This window comes from Equus quagga, chromosome 3 (assembly GCF_021613505.1).
Source record: "Equus quagga isolate Etosha38 chromosome 3, UCLA_HA_Equagga_1.0, whole genome shotgun sequence".
Taxonomy (NCBI): Eukaryota; Metazoa; Chordata; class Mammalia; order Perissodactyla; family Equidae; genus Equus; species Equus quagga.
The window spans coordinates 47,483,854-47,504,291 of NC_060269.1; the positions used below are offsets into that span (position 1 = coordinate 47,483,854).

General features: G+C 33.1%; 1 protein-coding gene across 1 annotated transcript in view; it reads right to left on the reverse strand.

Moving 5' to 3' along the window:
• Nucleotides 1–17,447: 17,447 nt before the first annotated feature.
• Nucleotides 17,448–20,438, reverse strand: part of FSTL5 (follistatin like 5) — a 710,646-nt gene continuing 707,655 nt past the window's right edge. Inside the window, exon 16 of the mRNA XM_046657076.1 lies at nucleotides 17,448–18,197. Within this exon, the coding sequence (XP_046513032.1) occupies nucleotides 17,495–18,197 (703 nt within the window). The 3' untranslated portion in view covers nucleotides 17,448–17,494. The remainder of the gene's footprint in view (nucleotides 18,198–20,438) is intronic.

Consider the following 20,438-nt stretch of genomic DNA (forward strand, 5'->3'; position numbering starts at 1 on the left):
ATTTTAATTTGTATTTTTCTAAAGGCTAATGATGTTGAAGATCTTTCCATATGCTTATTTGTCATCTGTATATCCTGTTTGGCGAAATGTCTATTCTGCATTGTTTTATTAATAGTGAGTTTTAAGAATTCTTTACACATTGTACATATGAGTTGTTTGTCAGATATAGGATTTGCAAATATTTTCTCCCAGGCTATAATTTGCTCTTTTATCTTAGAGTTTTTCTCAGAGCCAAGCTTTTAACTTTGATAATTTCAATTTATCATTTTTTCCTTTTATGGATCATTCTTTTGACGTTAAGTCTAAGACTCTTTGCCTAACGCTAGGCCCCACATATTCTCTCCTATGTTTTTCTCAAGTTTTATAGTATTCTGTTTTATATTTGATCCATTATCCATTTTGAGTTAATTTTGTAAAAGGTGTCAGATCTAGGTCGAGGTTCGTTTTTGCCTATAGCTGTGCCACTGCTTCAGTACCACTTGTTAAAAAGGCTATCCCCCTAGATTAAATTGCTTTCCTCTTTTGTCAAAAATTAATTCTAGTTTCTTTATTCTGTTACATTGATCTTTGTTTTACCCTCGCACAGTATCACACTGTCTTGATTACTCTAAATATAGAATGATCCTTCATACTGGGAAGAGGGGTTCCTCTCATTTTATTCTTCTTTTTCAACTGTTTTATTTTTCTCATCCTAGGGAGTTTCCACAAAAATTTAGAATAAGTTTGCCTTTATCTACAAAGAAAAATAATTTGCTGAGATTTTGATGGGAATTGCACTAAACCTGTAGATAAGTTTAAGGAGAATTGACATCTTTACAATGATGAGTTTTTCCAATCAATGAACATTGCATGTCTCTTCTAGTATCTGACTTCTTTGATTTTTTCTTCAATATTTTATTTTCATTACACACATCCTATATATGTGTTGCTAGATTTATACCTAATATTTCATTTTCTCTGGAGCAATTGTAAATGGTATCACGCCTTTAGTTTCAGTCTCCACTTGTTCATTGTAAATACATAGAAGTGCAATTGATTTGTGTGTATGGGTCTTGTATCCTATGACAACACCGAGTTCACTAATTAGTTCTAGAAACTTGGTTGTAGATTCTTTGGAATTCGCTGCATAGAAATCATATCATTTGAATATTTCTTCTTTCATCTCCACTAATTTTTTACTTTTTCCATATAAGAGCTTTACTGAGATATAATACGTGCCATAAAATTCAGTCATTTAAGAGGACAATTCAATAGTTTTAGTATATCATATAGTTGTGCAACTACCATCATAATCAGTTGCAGAATATTTTTACCATGCTAAAAGAAAGTCAATGCCTATTAGCAGTCACTCCTCCCAATCCTCCCCCAGCCACTAATATATTTTTCCTTCTCCATAGATTTGTATTTTGGAAACTTCATTTAGATGAAATTATTAAACCTATGGTCTTTTATATTATTAAAGATTATTAAAGATAATATTATTAAAGATATGGTATCATTCAATTAGCATAATATTTTCAAGGTTCATCCATGTTAAGGCATATAGCTATATTCATTCTTTTATGAATGATATTTAATTACTTGGATATACTATATTAAAATTATCCATTTACCAGGTGCTAGACATTTGAGAGTTTCCACTTTTTGGCTATTATGAATAATGCTGCTCTTGGCAATCATGTATATGATTTCTTGTGGACCTATGTTTTTAGGTCTTTTGATACATATCTAGAAGTGAAATCCTTAAATCATTTGGTAATTTCATGATCACTATTTTAAGGAATTTCCAGACTGTTTTCCAAAGTGTCTGAAACATTTTGCATTCCCACCAGTAATGTAAGACAGTTCTAATTTCTCCACCTCCACCCTAACACTTATTATTTCCTCTTTTTGATTATGCTAGTTGGTGTGAAGTAGAATCTCCTTGTGGTTTTAAATAGCATTTCCATGATAACTAATGATGTTTAGCAGTTTTTCATGGGCTTACTGGCCATTATTTGTGTCTACTTTTCTATTTTGTTTTTACAACCTTATTATGATATAATTGACTATTATATTGTGTATGTTTAAGATATACAATGTGATAATTTAATACATCCATATATTGTAAAGTGTTTACCACAAGAAAGTTAGATAATACATCCTACACCTCCCATAATTGACATGATGTTTTATTGTTGTTATGATGAGAATTTTGAGATCTACTCACCTGGGAATATTCAACTATACAATACAAGATTGTTAACTATAGTCATCATGCTCTACTTAGACCCCAGAAATTATTCTTATAACTGGAAGTTTGTACCCTTTGACAAACATCTCCTCATTTTCCCCGGTCCCCCCCCCCCCATCCCAGGGCAAGCACTATATACTCTCTCCTTCGGTGAATTCAGATTTTTGAATTCCACATTATGTGAAATTTTGTAGTATTTTTCTTTCTCTTTCTGGCTCATTTTACTTATCATAATGTCCCCCAATTTATCCAGGTTGTCACAAATGGTAGGATTTCCTTCTGTTTTTATGATTGAATAATATTCCATTGTATGTTTGTGTGTGTGTGTGTGTGTGTACGTATCTCACATTTTCTTTATCCATTCATTCGTTGAGAGACATTTAGTTTTTTTTCATACCTTGGCTATTGTGAATAATCCTGCAGTGAACATGGAGATGAACACATCTTTTTTAAGATAGTGATTTCATTTCCCTTGGATATATACCCAGAAGTGGAATTGCTGGATCATATGGTACTTCCATTTTTAATTTTTCGAGGAACCTCTGTACTGTTTTCCGTAGTGGGTATGACAATTTACATTCTCACCAACAGTGCACAGGATTTACCTTTTCTCCAAATCCTTGTAGCATTTATCTCTTGTCTTTTTGATAATAGCCCTTCTAACAGTTGTGAGGTGATATTTCATTTTGGTTTTGATTTGCATTTCCCTACTAATTAGTGATTTTGAACACCTTTTCATTTACTTCTTGACCATTTGTAAATCTTCTTTCAAAGAATTGCTACTCAAATCATTTGCCCATTTTTAATGTAATTATTTGGTTTGTTGATATTGAGATCTGTGTACTCCTTATATATTTAGAATATTAGCCCCTTATCAGCCATACAATTTGCAAATATTTTCTCCCATTCAATAGGTTGCCTTTTCATTTTGTTGATGGTTTCCATTGCTATGCAGAAACTTTTTAGTTTGATATAGTCCCACTTATTTATTTTTGCATTTTGTTGCCTTTGCTTTTGGTGTCAGAATCAGAAAATTATCACAATGACTGATGTCAAGAAGCTTACTGCCTATGTTTTCTTCTAAGAGTTTAATAATTTCGGGTTTTACATTCAAGTCTTTAATCCATTTTGAGTTAATTTTTGCATATGGTGCAAGATTGTGGTTAAGTTTCATTCTTTTGTGTATAATTGTCCAGTTTTCCCAGAACCGTTTATTGAAGAGACTATCCTTTCCCCATTGCATATTCTTGGCTTCTTCGTCATGAATTAATTGACTATACACACACGAGTTTATGTATGGGTTCTCTATTCTGTTCCATTGATCTATGTGTCTGTTTTTATGCCCATAGTGTACTGTATTGATTACTATAGCTTTATAATATAGGTTGAAATCAGGGAGTGTGATGCCTTCAGCTTTATTCTTCTTTCTCAAGGTTGCTTCGGCTATGTGGGGCCTTTTGTGGTTCCATACAAATTTTAGAATTATTTGTTCTAGTTCTGGGGAGAATCTCATTGTGATATTAATAGGATTGAACTGAATCTGTAGATTGCTTTGAGTAGTATGGCCATTTTAATAATATTAATTCTTCCAATCAGTCAGCACGGAATATCTTTCCATTTATTTATGTCTTCTTCAATTTGTTTTATTATGTCTTATAGTTTTCAGTGTACCCGTCTTTCACCTCCTTGGTTAAATTTATTCTTATGGATTTTATTTTTTGATGCAATTGTAAATGAGATTGTTTTCTTAATTTCTCTTAATGATAGTTCATTATTAGTGTATAGAAACACAATAGATTTCTGTATATTGATTTTGTATCCTGAAACTTTATTGAATTCATTTAATAATTCTAAAAATTTTTGGTGGAGTTTGTAGGGTTTTCTCTAAATAATATCATGTGATTTGCAATTATTCACAGTTTTACTTCTTTCTTTCTAATTTTCTTAATTTGTTCCAGTGGATTCAAGTTATCAACTGGTTTAATTTCTTTATTCCAATGCATATTTACACAAGACTTTTTCTGTAATTACCAAACATATTACAATTCTGTGTTATAGGAACAATAATACAATCACACACATGTTGTTTGATAAAATTCCTATAAAAATCAATTAAGAGAAAAGAGAGGACATATCCATTTACACTGTCTTTAGTGATTATATAATATACATTACCATGCTTTTAACTGTTTCATGTAGATTCAAGTTACTGTCTAGGGTCACATACTTTTATTCTGAAAAACTTCCTTTAGAATTTCCTTTAAGTTAGTTCTGCAAGTAATAAATTCTCTCAGTTTTATTTATCTAAGAATGTTTCATTTTCCTCTACATTTTGAAATACAGTTTTGCTGGATATAAAATTCTTAGTTGGTGATTATTTTCTTTCAGCATTTTGAATATATCATCCTGTTGTCTTCTGGTCTCCAATGTTTGTGATGATGCATTCACAGTTAATCTTACTAGTGTTTCTATAAGTAACACATCACTTTCCTCTTGTTGTTTTGAAGATTTTTCTCTTTGTCATTGGTTTTCAATAGTTTTACTGTGGCATGCCTGTAAGTGGATATTTTTGCATTTGTACTATTTGAAGTTCATTGATCTTCTCTGATGTGTAGGTTAATGTTTTCCATCAAATTTGGTGGATTTTTCAGCTCTTATTTCTTAAAATTTTCTCTCTTCTTCTGTTACTCCCCTTACGCATATTTTGATGTGGTTAATGATGTTCCACATTTATGTAGACTCTGTTCATCTGTCTTTATTCTCTTTTGTCTAAGTCTTTGTATTGCATTGCCATTATGAATCTACTTTCAAGTTCACTTCAAATCTACTATTGAACCCCACTAGTGAATTTTTGCTTTCAGTTACTGTACTTTTCAGCTCCTGAAATTGTTCCTTTTTTCAAAATTCTATTTCTTTGTTGATACTCTCTCTTTGATAGGACATTATCATTATACTTTCCTTTACTTTTTTAAAGCATAGTTTCCTTAGTTTTTTGAACATATTTGTAATGGCTGCTTTGAACACTTTGCCTGTTCAATGCAACAGTTTGACCCAAACAAAAGCATTTTTTAAGCTTGTTTTCCCCCCATTGTATGAGTGATATTTTCATTTTCCTTTATATGTAAAATTTTTGTGGGTTTTAAAAATAAGATATTTTAGGTAGCATATTGTAACAAATCCATATAGCCCCAAGAGAGCTTCTTGTTGTTGTTTGCTTCTTTACTTGTTTAATGACTTAACTAGACTACTTTAATGAAATATAGTCCACCCATACAATCTGAAGCCTTTGATACTACGTCACAGGAAGTGTGTGGCCTTTAGCATTTTCAAAATCACCCTGGAATGACATTGGTTTTTGCAGAGCTCTCTTTATTTCTTTTCCTGATCTTTGTTAAACTGTCTGTCTCCATTGGTATCACACAAAGCTAATAGGTTCCACTGATTGCTGGCTGAATTCACTATTCTTTCAACAAGACCCTGGGGGATAACTTGTTCCACAGTCTGCTCAAATTAAATTCAGATTCTTTTGCAAAGGAAGTTTTTGATGCTCATCTTTGTAGTTTGCTCTGACCCCAGGAGGATCTCTTAGGTCTCTTAGATCTCTTTCTTTCATTCTTTCTAATAAACTAATTGGCCTACAATTTACCAAGTGGAGCTACCAGCCTCCACTTAACTGCTTACAATCCAAATATTTATTGTTTTTAGGAGTGCTTTTTAACCTCCATTTCGTCACACTGTGTTTCAAATAAAGTCAGTTCATTTGAGAGTAATTCTGTTGCTTCTATTCCTTCTACTCCTGTCCAAAATGTCTGGTTACTTCTCTGGAACTGGGAGTGGAGACAGTGACTCACTTTTCTCTGGGTGACACTAGGCTGGTGTTGTGGTCTCTGGTCTTCTTAAATTTCCTCTTTTTGCCTGAAACTCCAACTTGCAAGTAAGCTGGGGCAAAGTTGAACAAAACCCAAATATTTTCAGCTTCACTGGACTAGGGTAAGTTCTATGCCCTATAAGTGAGCTGCTATGAACATCCAGTTCTTTGGTTCAACATATCTGGTAATATCCATTTCAGAATGTATAATTTAAGTGATATAGTAACTTTGTCCATCATGGTCAAGTATTCAGTCTCTGTTAGTCAGTATTCAACAGGAAGCTATTTTCCAGTTAAATAACTTTTTTCTGGCAAATGTGACATAGATATACTCCAAAACCTAGGAAGACTTATTAGAGGCTTTTCTAATACTACTGAGATTTTAGGCTTACTACAAACCAAGTGGCAAGGCACCTTATATTGTAACTCAGACCTTTTATGAATCAAATTAATACCATATCACACTACCAATAATGCTTATTTTAAAACTTTTATAATATCTCCCATAATATCACTTCTCCCACGATTTTCTGTATATGTGTACTTCTCCTGGACTTGGACTGTTAAACATATTTTTCCTTGGTTTTATGAGCCAAAAGAATATATAATAATGATGGGTTTTATTTTAAAAAATACTAGGAGGGTTTAAAAATAGCAGGTATTTTAAAGAGCAAAGATTGAGCCCAGAAATTTTGAGAGAATTCAAAAATATAATTTTTAAATAAAATGTCTCAGCACTTCAAGTATAATAACTACATTTATTTTTTTCTATTATAATTTTCCTTAAACAGTATGATTTTTTTGGATGACAGTACTCAGTCCAAATAATCCTAACTAAAAATATTAGCAAAAAGAGAAACCAGGCTAACAATGAAAAGATAGAGTGAACATGGTTGGATAATATGGTGAAAGATTTCATGAACAATAAATAAAAGTAATAGAAATCAAAGGCAAGTCATATCTTGTTGGATGTTGGGGGGAAACATAAATTCATCAAACAATTAATAGAAGTTTAAATAAAACTTTGGTTACTTTCAACAAGGAATAGTATACTTTTGATTTGGTGAATTAATCTCAAAACAGGAATACAAATTATCATCCCAAAATGTACTGATGTTTGTGTAGGATACCATAGATGCGACATCCTTTATTCATTTCATATAAGTATTCTTCTTGTGGCAAAGCTAATATGTAAAGGACAATCTGCCTCTCTAGACAACTAAAAGATGATGTATATTAATTTAGAGTTTAATATATATGAAAGAGATTAATCTTTAACATCACAAATATCATGTTTACATAATATTATTACATAATAAGCAATTAAATTTAATTTGAGATGGCAAATGTTTAAAAAAGACTTCAGCTATCCAAATGTTCATTATATGTCTATTAGCCCTAATACTTTAGAGAGTTACAGAATATTAAATAGAAAACATCTGCCTGAATGATGCTACTTTTAATTATCACAGTTTAATAACATTCAAGGCATACATTTTTGCTGTTATAATTTGAGATTCTCAAAAAGTTAAACATATGTTCTATAGAGACCAAAAAATAGTTTGAGTCCAATTAAAATAGCAATTCAATCATCTCACATGTTTATTGACCGCTTAATATTGCCTACTACATACCAAGACCTTTTCTGAATGCAGTATAAACAAAATGGACAAAAATATCTGCTCTCATTTGGTTGCATAATGCTTATATGCTGGATGGGGTTATACAGATAATAAACAAATACATGATAAATTATACAGCATGTTAGATGCCAATACAATTATGGAAATGAATATCAGAAAAAGTGACTAGGCATATCCTGGAAGAAGATTTCAAATTTTGAATAAGATAATCATGAAATCTCATTGGTAAGCAGACATCTGAACAAAGTAAAGAAACAATTCATGAGAATACCTTGGGAATGTGTGTGTATTTCAGGTGGGAGAAACAGCAAGTGTAAAGGCCCAAGTCAGGAGTGGGCTTTCAAAGGAAAAGAAAGGAAACTATGTGACTGGAGATGAATAAGTGTGAGAAAGAACTAGGATGGTAATCATGTGATCAGAGAGCTAGTGGGATGCTACATCACGTAGTACCATATAGACAATTTTAAGAAAGTTCTAGGATTACAGAATTAAGCCTAGAAGAACAGAGACTATCGTGTCTCACCCACTGCCCTGCTCATAAATCTGGAGTATCACTCCAAGAGTAGGGAGCAACTATATCCAACACCAGTTCCAGAGCTGCAGCTCAGATATTTTGCAGGTCATAAGAACAAGGGGAGAGGCAGATCATAAGAAGAGAGCAACACCTAGTCTCATAAAAATATGACTTTATTTGAAACAACGTGTGAAGAAATTCAAACCTAAGGTCCCTCTTAAAAACAATAGAGATTTTGGTGATAATCAATTATAGGAAGTTGGTAACTCTGTATGGGTAAATAACAGGTCAGCTAATTTTCCAGAGATAATATGGAAAAGAGACGGTAAGGAAAAGTCCTAAGGCAGGCCTCAAAACTAGCCCTGCATAGGAGTCTGAATTTAATTGGAGAAGACTGGAGAAATTTGTCTCCCAGGGCACTGTTGAAAGTATTAACAAATTCAGCCAGCAATCAGTGGAGCTAACAGCTTGGTGTAATGCTTAACAGAGACCTCAGGAAAAGAAATGATCGAAGCTAATCTGCTAAAACAATGTCATCCCAGAATTACTGTGCACATGCCCAATGTTGTGCTGAGGAGTAACATCAGTCTTCACATTGTGGAGGATCTATATTTTACTACAATGCTCCAGCTAAATCTGTAAGCAGATAATACAGCAAGCAACAGGAAGGCCAGCGAGGGCAAGGGAGTATCTAGAGTTGCTAAAATATGTTATCTAAAATATACTGTTTTCAACAAATCTATGGTACATACAAAGAAACAGGAAAACGCGTCCCATACAAAGGAAAAGAAGTGTGTACCAGAAACTGCCTATCACAGGGTCCTGTTGTTGCATTTCATAGGCAAAAACTTTAAAGCAGCCACTATAAATGTGTTCAAAGAGCTAACTGAAACAATTCTTTAACGATAAAGTAAGGCATGATGATAATGTCTTATCAGATACAAAATATAAATTAAAAGATAGAATTGATTAAAAAAAACAATCCTGGAGTTTAGAATTATAACAAAGGAAAATAAAAACCCACTAAAATGGTTCCACAATGAATTTTAATTACCAGAAGAAAAAATCAATCAATGTGAAGACAGGTGGATAAAAAATATGCAATTCAAAGAAAAGAGATAAAAAGAATGCAATAAGCTTCAGAGAAATATGTGACACTAATAAGCATAACAACATACACAAAATGAGCATGGCAGAGGAAGAGAGATAGAGAGAGGGGAAGAAATAGTATTAAAAATGATAAAAGTTGAACACATCCAAACAATGAAAAATGATAATCTACACATTAAAAATGCTCAACGTTGACCAAGTGATATAAACATAAAGAGATCTAAACTCAAATATATCATAGTAAAAATATTAAAAGACAAAGACAAATAGATGATCTTGAAAGCAGCAAGGGAATAACATGTCACATACAATGAAAACCCCAGTAAGAGTTACAGCAGATTTCTCATCAGAAAAACTGAAGGCTAGAAGATAATGGAATGACGTGTTCAAATTTCTAAGAGAAGGAAAAAAACCTTTCAGTTAAGAATCTTATATCTGGCAACACTATCTTTCAAAAATGAAGGTGAAATAAAAGACATTCCAAAATAAACAAAAATTGAGAGAATTTCTTGATATCAGACCTACCTTACAAGAATGCTAACCAAATTGCTCAAGGCTGAAATCAAGTGACAACAGCTAGTAATTTGAATCTACATACACACACACACACAAAGGTGCACACACACACACTAACACAAAGGCACACACACACACTAACACAGAGCACAAGTATGGATAATTATGTGATTACAGAAGACATTATAAATACCTATATTTTCTCTTGTCTTCTTTAAACTGATATAAAAATTATTTGTGTAAATATATATATATATACATACACATTTTTTATATATATATAGTCTATTTTTGGACTACATATGCTTATGCAATGTACTTGACAGTAAAAGCAGAAAAGAGTTGACTAGGAGCAAAGCTGTATAGAATGAGGAAATGGTAACTCACACACACAGGAGCCAGTCAAGGGAACCAGACAATATGTACTTATTCTCCTTTCTTCTCTGTTTCCTTAAAAGACATAAATTTATATAAAGTAAATAACAAAAATAGTATGAAAAGAGGGAAGAGTGGTTAGAGCTATATGGGAGTAACAGTTCTGTATCTTACTGGAATTAAGTTAGTGTAAACCTGAAATTATTCTAAGAAGATGTCTATAGTAAGCCACAGAGCAGCAACTACAAAAGAAATGTTTAAAGAGTGAAAATTTCTTAAGGGAACTGAAATGTTACTCTAGAAAATTGTCACTTAGTTCAAAAGCAAGCAATAAATGAGGAATAAAGAAATAGAAAAGACTGGAGACCTATAAAAACTAAAATGGAAGATATAATTCCAACTATGGCAATAATACATTTAATGCAAATAGATCAGACAAATTCAATCAAAATGCAGATAGTCAGACTAGACTTAAGAGAGATCCAAATATATGCTGTTTAAAGGAAGCATATTTTAAATTGAAAGATACAGATATAAAGTAGACGGATGAAAAAATATTTATGCAAAAAGCAAAACTAAGAAAACTGGAGCCACTCTACTAACAGCAGACAAATTAGACTTTAATACAAAAAGCATTACTAGATTGCCCCCTTTTTGCACCTTCCACTGGACCAGAAGACTTCCTGTCCCTCTCTTGGTAGAGCATCTTTTCTTCTATCCTCTTTTGGTAGCAATACATCCTTACCTGTGTCTTGAGGCTGAAAGTGATTGCCCTCCTTCCCTGTGAGGCAGACTCCTCCTAGAAACAATGGATCCTCGCCTGTTCCTTGGGGGTGGGACAGATGACTGCCCCTACCTAAGCTGCTTAATGTTTTGGCTTCCAAGTGCAAAAGAGTCAGACCAAGGGAATAAGGTCTGTCTTCCCACGGCAGCTGGTCACCACTTACACACTGTGCACCAGGAAAGCTGTCTCTGATCTCCTACCCAGCCTCTGATCTTATTTGAGAGCACATGGTGGAGGCCTGTGGACATGATCTTGAGAGTGAGTGTGAATTCCTCATGGGTGTAAGGCCCCCCAGCCAGTCCAAACTGATATGGTAGCCCACACACGGCCTTTAAGAATTTGTTAAAATTTCAGCTGATGTCTTCCACACGCTTTTGTGTAGCCTACGGCTTTCTCCTGAGCTATGCCAAGAGCTAAATAGTTCCCCATTCATCATTACAAATTAGTTTACCTTTGAACCTGCACCCCCAGCTCTATGATATGCTCAGGTGAAATTATAATTTTGTCAATTTTCCAGCTTTTTCTCTTCATTAGAGTGAATTTCTTTGCAGATTTCTTTCTGAGTAATGGCAGAATCTTCACATTACTTTTGAAGTACTTTGTTTTCATTTTCATCTTTATGTAGAGAATCTACAGATCATGCCTATCTCAACTTGATTTCTTTTTTAAAGTGCTGTTTGTGAATATGTGTGTAGTCTCTATTCTTATTTATTTCTAACTTCTTAAATGGTTGAAAAATTTTTATTTCTCAGTTTACTTCCAATGAATTGAGAATGTTTTCTATATTATTTTTCTTTATTAAATTTGTTTTAGTAACTGATGTACTAGTAATTGTGAGAAAAGTTCAGGGAAGTGGCTTTTGTATATATATGTACATATGCATGTGTATATATATACATATATATTTATTAGATCTTAGTATTACATTCTTCAGATCCTACGCACTCTACATAGCCTCAGTTTACTTGATCGAATAGACTCTCCAGAGTCAAGACTCACTACTATTTTGTTTCTCTGATTTGCCTTGCTTCTTTGTAGTTTATACTGTAATATAGTCATACATTACATAACGTTTCCATCAACTATGGACCGTACACACAGGAGTGGTCCCATAAGCTTAGCACACCATATAGCCTAGATGTGTAACAGGCTATACGATTTAGGTTTATGTGAGTACGCTCTATGATGTTTCCACAATGAAATTGCTTAACGACACATTTCTCAGAACTGTCATTGTTAATAAGCAACGCATGACTGCATACGGATGCTATTAGTAGGTGTTGCATAAATACTTTGTCATTTATGTCCTCATTTTAGGTTGCAATCATCATCATTATAAAGAACACATGTATATAGGTTTGTAGAAGATAGAGATTCTGTGATCTAGGATCATTCCACAAACTTACATTCTGTTATATTAATACATTTTGTTTAAATCAATCTTGTCATTCTAGATTTAATAGTTCAAAATACCAATGTGATATGTTTGAATATTAAAATTTAATTCTCTAATATCCTCAGATGGGCTTCCATTTCTGCATAAGCCCAAATTAAAACACACACACACACATACACACACACAAACCCAGTGAGGTGTTTAATTGTTGCAATATGTAAAACTACATGGCATGTGTATGGCACATTTGCACCAAAATAGACAAAATGAAATCATGTAATATTTATGTCAACAAATGTAAAAAACTATAGAGAATTAACATGCTACATGTTAATATCCTTAATCTATTAAATATATTTACTTTTCCTCAATTTATAATAATTATTTCCTTAAAGGTCAATTAATGTATCAAAATGACATTGACTGATCTAGATAAAGTCAGGAATCATATTTTATCCGCAAGATGAAATGTTGAGTGTTTTTCTATTCTTTGCTAATAGATCTGAACAAAGTACAGAACCCTGAATTAGGAGCAAAATTGGTTTCAAAGTAAATGGGCAAGCAGAGGCACAGTAGAGTAATTCAGTGATCATCCATTTTAATAGTTATATATTTTTATGTATGTTGAGTCCCTGTCTTGAGTATCATGAGACTTTTCACTTGGACTTTGTAACATTGAACAAGTATATTGTTCCAGATGCCAAGGATCCTTGTACTTTTTCATGGAAATGCAGAAAGAATTTATACACATGAATAACATAGGCATTTTTCCAATTGAAATAGCAATATATTTAGAGTCAATTTTGATTCTTCTCTTAAAAGTGGTAAAATTTGTATTTAGAAATAGTCTTCAAGACTAGAAATAGGCTTCTGATCAAAGATTAAAACAGAATATGTTGGGTATTTTAGTATGTCCTTTCTCAATTTCAGCCAAATTATACTGCATACAAAATTTACTTATGAACTTGAACACGTCTCAAAACACTGAGAATTTCATTATTACTGAACTCTAGTAGAAAAGAATAATGGTTGCAACTTTTCTACTTCACCGATTGTAGACGTAAATTACTGGAAAATAGCCATGCAGTACCCATTAAATACCACAGGGAAAGCTGAAGAGTATCACTGAAAAGCTAAGTGCTTTTCCATTTACTAATAGGACTATATAATTTATCAAATGCAAACAAACAAACAAAACCATGCTCATATACTCTGGTTAATCTTCCAGAAAGATAGCAAAAGTTACCATGACTTAAGAGTGCAGACAAGAATTTCTATAACGTGACTTTCAGAACATATTTCTGTGTATGAAGTTTCCCAGGAGAGGCAAATGATATTAGAGTGTGTCTGGAAGAAAAGTGAAAATAGACTTTTGATAAAGTTCTGCTTTTGTTCTCTCTGCTCATTTATAAAGAACAGCTAAGTGGTAGATAAATGGACAAGTGGCGTTAGAAGTGGCCCCTTATGTGTCCTTAAGGTTGTAACGCTGGCCTGTACATTTTCATCTTATTTTAGAGTTGTATTGATTTCCATCATAGCAATATTGCTCTTGACATTTTTCTCACTTTAAAAATATACGTAACATGATAAGTTGGTAGATATGATTAAATATATTGTTTCATCCTGTAAATCTTTACTAGTGAATGTATAATCTAGTCAAATATACTTATTTTTTAAAAGAAAACCCTGTGAGGAACTTGTGAGTAGGAGTCTGAAAGGTGATAAGGTTCTAAACTGCCTTTTTTTAAAAAGTGCTTCACCTTTACATAGATATAATTAAACAGAAGGTGAAAATTCTGAGACAAAACTCCTGAAAATTATGTTAGCTTGCTGTACATGACGACAGTTCTCTGGGAATACAGTCCACTGCCCAGTATTTTCATTAAATTTGTCTTTTATTTCAATTCTCATTCCCTTACCTAAATATGCTTATCCTTCATGGCTTTCTTATTTCTATCAATGATGTCATATTTGAGAGCTGTCGTGTTTGTCTTTTTTATTATCCATGTGTATTCAGTGGCCATTTCAAGTCTGGTTCCTAAACATGCCTTGTTTTATAATATATACTTTCAATTTAATTGTCTTCTATTAAAGACCATAAACTCACATTTTTTCAATAGACTCCCAACTGATACCTCTTCCTCTAGTTCCCTTTTCTTCAGTCAAATTTTCATTCCATTAAAACTCATACATTTTCTAAGTGTTGTTTTCACTGCCATTTCCCTTTTTGAAAATTATCGTTGAGCCCCTATTGTCTGGATTATCTAAACTCTTTAAATTGGGCTCATTCTTCACCTCTCGCCCTCCAAAATCTGATCATAGCCTGCTTTTCCTGCCTTATCTATATCACCTGCTTTACATAAATGTTTACTTCTTCCAGTCAGTGTTGCTCAAGGACCTCCCTACATCCTACATCCAGTCTTTGTTGCACACCGTTTCTCACTTCATGCCTTCATTGCTATCACAGAATCAGCACCAGATAATTTTATAGCAAAAAAAAAATTCACTTCACTTTTTTTTTTGCTATTACTTCACTCTTATCTCCTGCCTTTTAAAAAGCTACTCTTTGATGTTAGTGTGTTTTTTTAGAGCAGTTACCTAATCGTTTTATCCTAGTTTTTTCTTAACGTCCAGTTTTTATACATATCCACATTATTGATGAGATCATTATTTGCCATGCACTTTTATCAGGACGTGCATTGAATAATGCTGGTGCCCTCGATGCTAGCTCTTACTTTATCTTTTCCACTATCCTTGAAGAAAGAACTACCTACCTCAGAAAATATTAGAACCTAACATTACATCTTCTTTAAAAAAAGAATCACGTCAGTATTAGAAGTATTGCAACATTAAAAAAAAAGTGGTCAATATTTATGTGGTTAATAGTGTAATGATGTGGAAAGAAAAGAATTTTCCTTTGAGTTTACTTTTGATATTCCATGCTGATATTCATTCTTTTAATACACAAGAAGAGATTCTAAAGAAACAGACACCTTAAAAAGGATAGTTCCTTGCTTTAAACATTGAATATGAAAGGACATAGCAACAAAGAACTGATGCAAAAAACAAACTAAGTTGTCCTTCCTTTATGGATGTCACTTGACTTGCCCTCTACCAGATCCCGTCACTTTCAAAACCATACAGAGCATCAGACTATGTTTGAGACCCTGGGAAGAAAAACAAAACAAAACATTGGTATGCACATTAAAACACTGACTGAATGCTCAAGGGTTAAAATGTAAGAGGTTTATTCTCCTTTTATCAAGCAATGTCTACAGACAGAGCATCCACATGGTGTAATCTACCAAAGAAGAATGTATGAGACAGACTTCCATTAAATCATTAGATCACAGACACTTTCTATGGTTCATGTTCACAAGGGAGAAAATTGCTAAAAGGGAAAGCAGATAAGTAGAAACATAAGCTGACTTTTCCTTGTTTATTAAATGTTTCTCCCATAATGTTTCTTTAAGCTAAGAAGACATCTACTGTATCACACAGCTCGGGATGCTATATACACATAAGATATTACACACTATAAAATTTCAGGTTTCTAAGCAGTTTTGCACAATTTAAACTTGAGTAAAATTTGTATTTAAAAAAGACCTTATTGGATTACCTTCAGTAAATGGAGGTCATTTCAACAGCCCATTAGCATTTTTAGCAACAATAAAACAAAAATAAGTAAAAGGATTCTCAAAACATGTAAACGCTTACTTTAAGCCTGGATACTTATCTGCTTATTTCAATAAACCAACTCTCTAGTTTTAATTCACTTCTACTGGCCTTTCTTTGCCCTTAAAAAAAAAAAAACAGCAGCAAGAATTTTTACTGTTATGCAGTGTCTCAAATAAGAGGATTAGTTAGGTTTCGAACTACAGTGCACACTTAGGGAGAGAGTCATTTAAGGATGATGTAGAAGCTGACCAGAAGTCACTTAGGAAAGTTATTAAGGAATGAAGTTCTTTGATGGGTTATATCTTTACTCACCACTGTGGATCTGGCCCCTTATTCCCAATTTCTATTACTAATTCTCCTAAACCACTAATACTCATCAGTTCTCTAGCCAGTATTTCTTCCTTGGTATTTATTTCTCTATATGTGGTTTACTCTAAGCAGACACAAATGATGCTTCTTTTTCAGAACTGAAAGTTCCTACTGATGCAACACTGGACTACATAAAAAGAACAAAATCTATTCTGCTAATAAACAATTGTAAGCAGTTGACATCCCAGACAAACGTGCACAAAGAATATAATGCCTCTAGTGATTGAAAGCAAAATGAGTAGAGAATACATTGCAAACATTTTTACCGTAGTTATTTTTCCTCCCTTCCTCCCCATTTTCCATAACATGCTGCAGATTATACAGTAAGTGTCAAATAGAGTTTGTCACCTGTATACAACCTAAGACCAACTTATGCCTTCAAATGATATTTCACTGAGGGTTAAGCAACTGACTGAAGGCAGGATTTGGTGCAAGAGATGTTCAACTTTTCTCTTTCAATGACAAGAGATTTATAGTTATTAGGGTGTTCAATACGCAGCTTTTAGCCTTCCTTTTCCTCTTGTGACATTCCCTTCAAGGCACAAAAGATTATAAACGGTGCATGGGACAGAATATTTTGAATTAAGAATTTTAAAGTTCACAATACCTTTTATTTCTGGTTTAAGCCTACCAAAAGAACAGAGAAAAAAAGAGGTAAATCACCCCCAAAATAAAATGGTGCTTAAAGTCATCTGAAATTCCCTGCAGTTATTTTTTTAAGTATTTAAATTCCTATTTTATTGGCTTAAAACATAATTATATATTTGATTCTTGTGATTGATGGATTTTATCAGTAAATATTGTGTTAAGTATTTCTAATCAACCAATATTTTTAATCAACTAATTGTGTATGTCTTTTCCAAAAAAAAAATCTATTTTATTTGGGCCAACCAAGTAACTTATGTTTGACTAGGATATAAACTTGAAAAGTTAAGCTGTAAATTTAAACAATGGATTAAGTGCAATGTACTGGAAAACTCTTCATTTAATAATTATCTAATAGGGCTCCTAGGCATCTCCAACCCAAATGACTGTATTTCCTTTCTCAACTTCAGTGATCTCACAGTTTAACTTATTGAGTCTTCCATCTAGTATAAACAGAGAGTTCTTAGAAGGTGTCATCAGGTATTGACCAAACAAGCCACTGTCCTGGATTTGCCTGTTCTTCTGATTCCAAGGCCATTCTTCTGCCTTGAGTGGCTCCTTAAGGCTCTTTATCATTTTAACCTTCCCAGAGGAGAGCTCCACAAAAAGCACATCAGTCTGTGTGCTTGAACTACCATAGATGTTGTATTGATGGGCTTCTGTAAAGGATGGCTGAAATGCCAGATCAGATATGTGCAGATTTGTGTGAATATCAAAAGCTTCCTGTATTTCTCCTCTGATGGTAATGTACTGGACCCTTACAAGACCTTTCATGTCGTTAATGCTGACAAGACAGTGCCCATCTGGAGAGACATATGGAGTGCCCGTCACATCACTGTTGAATCCAATGACTGAGTCGGTTACACCGTCCACTATGAGCTGTGGTGGAATTGCCCCAGTGCTGTCAGGTTTGCAGCCAACGAAGTAGTATCCTCCCAAGTGTGTATATGCCAATGCTTGAGGAACGCACTTATAGTCCTTCAAGTTAATTGTCTTGATGTATGACATGGTTTCGAGATCAATTTTTTGTAGCGCAGCTTCATCTTTATGAAGAATAAATCCAAACCTGAAAATATGAAAACCAAGGTTAGAAAGGAAACTATAGAGTGGTTACCATAAGAAAATGCATTGTGGACCAATGAAAATGGCCATGACGAGTCTAAGCATTAACTGTCAGGCTATGCAGCAAACTGTGTCATAATCGTGTCAAAATTAAAGCTTGAATTGTGCTGCCCTCCTCCTTTCTCTAGGTCATTCTTTCATTACAAGCAAAAAATTGTAACTCATGCTATAGAGAGCAAAATAATTCAAAGCAATGTGTTTAGTTAATTGCAATAACAAACTATTTTCACCATAGAGAGTAGAAAAGTAAACATTTTGTATGTCTCTAAACTGTCTGATATTGAATAAGCTTGATTAACTGCTACGAAAGCCAGTAAGAATAAAAGGCTTGGATATATATTTCACTCACTTCACTTACTTCTTATATTGTTTTAAGGCCATCAAATAAATCTCACCCTCATCACTATTTAGACAACTATCCATATATTTCTCGTTTAACCTGCCTCACAGGATTACCTTAATAGATGCAGATTTTGGGGGGAAGAAGATATAGAACTATTAGACTTCCATTTGCTATGTTTTATTTTTAATTTTTTAAAATTTTATTTATTTATTTATTTTGCTGAGGAAAATTCACCCTGAGCTAACATCTGTGCCAATCTTCCTCTACTTTACATGTGGGATGCCAAGCAGTGCCATGTCCGCATGCGAACTTAACTGCTGAACCACCGGGCTGGCCCCCAGTATGCTAATTCTTATACAAAATTTTATTTATGTAAAAAATATTACCATTTCCACACATAATACAGAAATATGGTGGATTCAGGACAATAGCTCTTTAAAATTTTAAATACAAGCATACAGTAAGCTCAAAAATATAAATAAATTCATATCTTTAATATCACAGAAAAATCAGATGAATATTCTGAAAAAAATCAGTCTTGTGTTTTAATTGTGCAAAGTAGGGAGTGCAAAAACAAATACTTTACTAAGAGACAAAGTTGTTACTGCTTCTATGTTATTACGTTATATATAGTCGGGAACCCATATTGTAATTTTAGCTATAGTTGAACATTTGTGAAGAGACGGTTGGTTGTCATTGGAGATAGTACAAATTCTTCTATGCAAAAGAAAAACTACAATTTCTTAATTGAACAACTACTTTAAAAGATTTCTTAAATATTTATTGAACAACAACTAAATACAAAGCATTGGGAATATATTGGAGACAACATAACTCTCCCTGCTTTCAATGAATCTAGAAATTTTCAGTGGTAAAAAAATTGAAAAACTGTTAATGATTAATGCTTAATTATAGCCTTCTGCTATACTATTACTTTATATATACTTGATGTAGAATAAAGTAATCATTCTGAAAATTATATTTCTAAAGTAATTCAAAATGACATGCACCATTTCTGGCTTATTTCTTGGATCTTTCTCTTTTCTTGTGTCCTTAAAAACTGTTTCTTTCCTTTCAGTAAACACAGCTCATATCATATGTATTCAGGGTAAAATTTCAGTCCTGATTACAGTGCTATGAAGAAACATTTATATTTTTAACAGTCACTTCTAAATGTTCCCATTAAAATATTAATACCTGGGCAGGTCTTAAATACTATCTGAATATTAAAAAATAAAAAAAAAAATCCTGAAACTGAAAACTGAGCCCTATTATTTTTGTTTCGGCATCAAAAATAACATAGAATCCAAAATATCATTATCCACTCTTATTGTCTTAATAAATAATTAACTCTGACTATTGTAAAGGGAGGCTTTTCCATTAATGGACAATCATTAAGAATATGTAAGTGTGTAGATGTATAATTTCGTCTGGCATTATTTATGAAATTATAAGTTAAGACGGAAGATACTGTCTTTTTTTCCTGTTATACATTGTTCATGTGCTCAGAGGCAAAAGCAATAATATGCACATTTAATAAAAGCAATAAGCCAATGAAGTTTTGGCATTTCAGCTCTCCTCTTAACCTTGAGTCTTCTCATCCCTTTGGGCAATGGTTTCAGAATACTAAAGAGGAAGAAGGAGACAAGCTCTAACTACTCTTGAACTATTCAAACTCTGATACTAAAGAGCACAGTCAAGTTTTCTATGATACAATCCAGCCTCTTTTGGAGGTAATTAAAATTTTAAAAAATGGTCTGGTTAAAAATGCAAAAGCTCTAGGGGGTCATAAAATTACATCTATTTTGGCATCCACACTGTATGCTCCTTTAGGTCTAGAGA